The following is a 7,033-nucleotide window of genomic DNA, read 5'->3' on the forward strand; positions in this document are numbered from 1 at the left end:
GTGGCTGTTCTATCATTGCAATCAGGTCATTGCAATCAGTCTCAAATCTATGACAAGTCGAGTATTGTATCATGCTCTCCATTGCCCATCGTAGCGCTTCCAGTTCCGAGTGTAGAGGTGTCTCACGTCTCCTAAGATTCCTTGTTCGCATGAGCTGAACCTTTCTCATGCTATCCTTCCAAACACATCCCATTCCACTAAACTGATCTGTGGAGCTCCATGAACCATCCACCATACAGATATTACCCAAGCATAAGGCTTGTGTATCTTCAGCAGGTTGTACCTGTGGAGTGACATGTGAAGTTTCCTTTGCATTGTACCAAGCTTGACACTCACTTTCTGCATACCTGACTAGTTCCAATGGGTCTCTGTCAATGCCTCTAAACAACTTATCATTTCTAGCTTTCCAGATGTACCAAATTATCCAAGGATAAGAGTCTCTATCATCTTCTGGCTTCATAATATTATTCTTCCTCCAAAAAAGGTAATCCATATTAGCATAGATACTTGATATTGGAAAGATTTGAGAACTCATTGGTGTTGATGATAATGCCCAAACTTGTACGGCCGGTGGGCATTCAAAGATCGCATGAGTAACATTTTCTTCTGGCTCTCCACATCTTGGGCAAAAATTATCACATCGCATATTGCGTCGTACCAGATTTCTTGTTACCGCTACCTGTCCTGAAATTAATTGCCATATAAGATGACAAATCTTTTGTGGCACGTTCACTGACCAAGCAAAGGCTTGGAGTTTGGCTAAGCTGGGTTGAAGAACCTCTGCATCCTCGTCATCTCTCATCAAATTTGTAGCAACCCAATATCCAGACTTGACAGTATATTGGCCATTTTTAGTGTAGCTCCAGCAAAAAGTATCACGTCTATGAGTAGGGCTTAAGCCAAACTCTGAATCATCGGTATATCCTCTTGATCTACATATTGTTCCAATAAGCGAGCATCCCACTCCTTTGATTCAAAATTAATGAGACTGCTGACAGTCATCTTTGGGTTTACTACTGGGACCCGGGAGCGAGCCGGTCTTGCTGGCGTCAAAGGAATCCAAGGATCCTCCCACACATTAATTTCATATCCTGAATGCACTTTGCTTCTAATATCCAGAAGTAGTAACTTCCTCGCAGCTATAATACTAGTCCATACATACGATGGTGAATCAACTGCTCCTGCTCGCAAAGGCAAACTCAGTCGATAGTACTTTCCCCGAAGAACTCTCGCTACTAATGATTCTGGAAACTGAACAAGACGCCAAAGTTGTTTAGCTAAGAGAGCTAGGTTGAATTCATGGATCATGCGGAACCCAATTCCTCCCTCCTCTCGAGGTGCACACATCTTTTCCCACTTTGCCCAATGAATACCTCTTTTTGACGGATTCAAACTCCACCAAAATTGTGCGATGGCAGCTGCTAGATTCTCACATATCTCCAAAGGAAGCAGGAAACTGGACATGACATAAGTCAGAAGAGCTAGCAATATAGATTTAATTAAGACTTCCTTTCCTCCCTTAGACAACCATCTACCAGTCCAACCATTCACTCTGTGTAATAGTTTCTCCTTTAAGAAAGCAAATAGTTTACACTTTGATCCACTAATGTCTTCTGGGATTCCTAAGTAGGATCCCATTCCGCCTTCGTTTTGGATACCAAGTGTGTTTTTAATCTGTTGTCGATCATTCGCTGGGATCCTTTTACCAAAGAGTAATGAGGATTTATCAAAATTGATACATTGACCTGATGCTTTCCCATATTTCCTGACTACTTTCATAACTTCTTCACATTCACGGGGCCCCGCCTTACAAAAGAACAGGCTATCATCAGCAAAGAGAAGGTGTGATACCGAGGGGCTAGCGCGAGCGACTCGCATCCCCGTTATCATCCCTTGATTCTCTGCATGATTAAGAAGGCTAACGAGCGTTTCCGTGCATAGAATAAATATGAAAGGAGACAAAGGATCTCCTTGACGTAATCCTCTCCTCGGGACAATATTTCCCCTTGGTTCTCCATTCATGAGAACTTTATACTTGACCGAGGTGATGCATCTCAAATCCAGTCAATCCATATCTCTGAAAAACTCATCTTTCTCATGACTGCCTCAATGAATGACCATTTCATTCTATCATATGCTTTACTCATATCAGTTTTTATGGTCATCCTCTTAACTCTTCCTCCTGGTTTGGTCCTCAAAGCGTGAGACATCTCTTGAGCTATCATGATATTATCTGTGATTTGTCTACCAGCGATGAAGGCTGACTGGGTCTCAGATATCCGTTGTGGAAGAACATTCTTTAATCTTTGGCATAAGACCTTAGATATTATCTTGTAGCAGACATTGCATAGACTGATAGGTCTAAATTTTGTCATCTCATTTGGCTTCGTTGTCTTAGGGATTAAGCATATATTCGTGTCATTGTGGCCATGTGCCATTGTCCTTTCAAAAGGAACTGATTAACCATACGAGTTAAATCATCTTTGACAATATCCCAGAACTTCTGATAGAAGAGAGCTGTCATCCCATCTAGCCCATGGGCTTTTCTGGGTGCATAGCGAACAACGCTAATTTGAGCTCCCATTCAGTTACTGGGGCTGTAAGATCTGCATTTATTGCCCCAGTGATCGTTGTCGAAACCTTTGATAGCGCCTCAGCTATATCCTCTGGGTTAGAAGACTCAAAAATTTGCCTAAAGTAAATAGTAGCAATGGCTACTAATCCCTCCTCATCCTCCACCATATTTTCATGTGCATCAAGGAGTTGTGTTGTCCTATTCCTTGCTCTCCTTTGCTTCACCAGTGCATGAAAATATTTCGAGTTCCTATCACCCTCCCTTAACCAGAGAACCCTACTTTTCTGTCTCCAAAACATCTCTTCTGCCTTAAGAGCAGTAGATAATTCCTTTAAAGCTTCAGATATTTCCTCGGAAGTAGCATCATCATTCGAATACATACACTTCACCTTCGCCTTTAGTTCCTCCACTAGCTTCTCTGAATTCACATTGTTTTGTCTCCTCCATTGAATAAAGGCTTTCCGACAGCTAGCAATATGCTCCATTATATTCGCTTCGGGAGGCAGATCCTCTGACTTCCATCCTTCCAGAATAACTTGTCGTAGTTCCTCATTATCCAGCCACCGTTTATCAAATTTAAACTTTTTCTTTTTCCTCACTGGCTTTGTGAGAATATCCGCAAGGACCGAACGATGATTCGATCCCCAAAGCCTAAGATACTTGGCCGCTGTATGAGGAAACTTTTCATGCCAATCCTCATTACCCACTGCTCTATCCAACCTGCATCTAACAGTTGTCCCTCCTGATCTTTTTCCAACCCAAGAAAGCTTATTCCCAGTAAATGGAAAATCCAGCGTCCCACAGTCACTTAGCATCTGCTTGAAGGGCAAGAAGGAGCTATCAGAACGCTTTCGTTCTCCCTCTTTCTCACTATGGTCTGTAATTTCATTAAAATCACCTATCATGAACCAAGGTCCATTACGTGTTGTTGAGAAATGCGTAAGACGTTCCCATACAAGTTCCCTACGCTCTAAGACAGAGTCTCCATAAACAAAACGTCATAAAGACTTTTATTCCATCAATGGCTGCCTCAATGTCAACCATTCTGTTATTTGAAAATAAAACATTAACTTGAAATTCATCCATAAACAAAATAACTAAACCTCCGCTAAGACCAAGTGGTTCAACAGTAAACAAATGATCAAATCCTAAGTCGGCCTGAATGTTTTGCAACAGCAGCCTCCTGTTCTTCGCCTCAGAAAGAAACACAAGTCCTGGGTGATGCTTCTGACACATCTCCGTAAGGCGTCGAACTGTGAGGTCGTTTCCAATCCCTCGACAGTTCCAGCTGAGTATCCTCATTGATAACGGTGTGATGAGTTTTTGGAACTCATCGAACCATCACCTTTGGAACTGTCAGCATTCTTCTTCGGTCCATACCGGTGTTGCCTTGATTTCTCAGCTCTCTCCGGTGCAAGTGAGCCAGAGCGAGCCACACGCTTGCTTGGAGACCCCCGACGGAGGATCTCAAACTTCCGGCTTGAGCTACCCAATGTGGCATGTGCCTTACAGGCTTGATCTCTACATTTTCCCCCTTTTCCTTAGTATTTGCACCATTAAACCGGTCGCCTTCCATCTCCAGAAGATCTGCACCCAATAGATCATCATCATTATCATCAACATCCATCATTCCTTTGTCTTGTTGCTCCACTATATCCATGTCACTCAATGCTCCAAAAATCTGATCGTCAAAGAGCTCCTTTCCACTCTGGGGAGAGAACGTGAGAGCCCTTCCATCCACACTACCCTCAGACCTCCCCTGTACCGTCACGTTATCTTCCATTGTAAGGTCTAAGCGCGAAGGAGTGACAATGGCACTTGCCAGTTTTCTAGTACTAACTGCATCCGCTTTCTTCCTCATACTGAGACTTTGCGAATCAAGAGGTCCTACCCCGGAGATGTGTTCATAGGGAACAATCTCATTGTTCATTACACTCAAACCACCACCATTCTGCTCATTTTCTTTTGTCTCGGTGATCCTCGGTTTAGCTCGCCATGATGCCTCCTTGACTCGGTCATATGGGCCTGTACGAGCACGTCCTCCACCATATATGTTACTCCTCTTATAATCATCTTTGTGTATGATGATCCTATCAGCATGATTTCCCAAGCGTCGATTATCTATCCATGATCGAGGGTGGCTGTTGTTACCATCTCGCAGATTGTGACGCAAGTCATGCCGTGGCGCATACTCCGCATAGTTGCGAGAATGTGGCTCTCTTATCTTCAGCGAAGGCTGATGATAACTTCGATCGTTACCTTGAGTGTCACGGATGACACTTTGACGAGCCAGTAACTGCATGCGTGTGAACACATCTGATCTTTCCACTGTAGGCTGTCTAATACCGATGGAGGGGCAATATCCTTTCTCATGTGAGGGCATGCCACAGGTAGTGCAGTGTTTGAAAAGCATCTCGTACTTAATCTCGATCGTAACCTCATCACCTTCATATTCAACCTTCCGGGAGAACTTCAGAGGCCGTCGTGAATCCACATCAATGAGCAAACGTCCTTCCATGAGCTCCATAGTATCAATATGCCCAATTCTGCCACCTATATTCCTTAGGTTCGTGTCAGTCCACAGATGGAGAGGAAAGCCAATCAACTGAACCCAACATGGTATGATCCACGGGTAATCGTCATGAACAATGGGTTCCCAGCGAACCAATACGAACATACAAAAGTTAAAGTGGAAAGGCCCCTTCGCCGCAACGTAGTTCAAATCCTCCTCGTTTGTGAAGTTGAACATGAACTTTCCATTCCCTAGATCATTGGCAGTGATTCTATCTGCCAAGCCCCATTGAGAAGGCATCGTCTGAAGTAACTTCTCAAAGTTCTGTTTTTTCGGATTTAAGATCTTCCCGATCAAGGTCAGACCAAACTCCTTAATGATAAATGAATCGTCCCGATCAACCAGCTTTACTGGCTCATCATCATCCTCGTATAGGATCCCCTTGCCTTTAAGAGCTGCTTGATGAGCAGATTTCATATGGAACGTCAACCCCATATGACGATATGGAGCACAACCACCGTCGCTGCTAGGTCAACTGGAGATCTCAGCAAACACTAAGATTGGAAAGACGAAAGGACCGCGGAGAGTGTGATGGTGAGCGAAGAATGAATTCAAATACACCAAGGAGTGTACTTGTTGAAGATCAATCGTAAGGCAGATACTGATCCTTGGGGAATACTTCAGCGTGCTTGCTCCTCCGATGCTGCAGATCCAAGGAGGCCACAAGGAGTGTGGGATAATCTCCCTTGTGCCAGAGAGAAAGCTGTCGAGAGCGCGCTGCGACTGGATCGGCGTCGAGATCAACCAGATCTTGGAATCGCCAATTCTGTCGTCGAAAGCCCAGCCAATGAACCAGTGAAAAGATCCAGACGTAATGTCAGATCGAAATCCACGGATGAGACAGCAGCAGAGAGGAAGAAAACGCAGTGAAACAGCAGCAACAAATCGTGATCCAATTACTTGAACAAGAAGATTCGATGATACTTTCCGTAACCGATGGCAAGAGCAGGTTCCTCCCGTGTGGGACTGATAAGACAAAGCTGATCTAACGTTAAGGAACGTGTAGATCAATGGAAGATCAAAATCCCGATGAAGATTTTGATCTCAAAGCCGCCGTCGCCTTTAGAGTCGCCCTAGGTAAACATCCCGATATACTCTGTCGAACTGTTAATTCTAGTTCATTTCATTTATATATATCATTTTTTTTTTCCATTTATTCTAGTTCATTTCATTTCATACATCTCTGAAACGAATTACCAGTTACAGCTTTAGCTTTCTGGAACTGTAATTAATTTTTCCGTCTTAATTTGTTGCAGATAAGTTTTACAATTTCTTTAATGCCTTTCATAACTTAATGAGAAAGATGAAAATACATAAGATATTTTTGAATCTATTCTATTAAAAGGGAATCAGTCTTGAAAAATCTACTTATACAAGTTTACTGCACCCTTTCATTTAACTAATAGCACATTGGTCTACCTATTATTTCGCTGTTACCATATATTACTCTAACCATAATTTATTCTCTTTTAGTCCATATAAGGTCGCATATGTGTTTTATAAACGAACCTATATATTAATGTTTCAAATTGGCTTATAGTTTTCAATTTCAAATTGGACCTATATTATTAATGTTTCAAACGGACCTATATAACAAACGGACCTTCTACGTGTTTTATATATAAACACTTTCTTATATATTAATGTTTCATAATGCAGAATGCTGTCATGTGAAATACAAAAAAGAGAAGATGTATATATGAAAATGCTGTAGTTGGTATAACTTATAGTACACGAAAAATAAAAATGCTTCTTCAATATATCGATCTCATTCATATTACAACCATGACAGTATTATTGAGTTAGAACACTAAGCACCTTATTCATCTCAAAATCTAATATACAAGCTATCTATACCACCTTATTTATGCCACCTTATTCATCTC

The 7,033-nt window shown here is 42.2% G+C and overlaps 1 protein-coding gene across 1 annotated transcript; it reads right to left on the minus strand.

The window, feature by feature from the left end:
- Positions 1 to 894: 894 nt before the first annotated feature.
- On the minus strand, positions 895 to 1,878 carry LOC106331226 (uncharacterized mitochondrial protein AtMg00310-like). The gene is made up of 2 exons (XM_013769543.1): positions 1,820 to 1,878; positions 895 to 1,699 (listed from the first exon to the last, which is right to left on the minus strand). The coding sequence occupies exons 1-2, from the start codon at positions 1,876 to 1,878 to the stop codon at positions 895 to 897; spliced, it is 864 nt and encodes a 287-aa protein (XP_013624997.1).
- Between the last annotated feature and the right edge of the window lie 5,155 nt (positions 1,879 to 7,033).

The sequence above is a fragment of the Brassica oleracea genome, chromosome C3, assembly GCF_000695525.1.
Source record: "Brassica oleracea var. oleracea cultivar TO1000 chromosome C3, BOL, whole genome shotgun sequence".
Taxonomy (NCBI): domain Eukaryota; kingdom Viridiplantae; phylum Streptophyta; class Magnoliopsida; order Brassicales; family Brassicaceae; genus Brassica; species Brassica oleracea.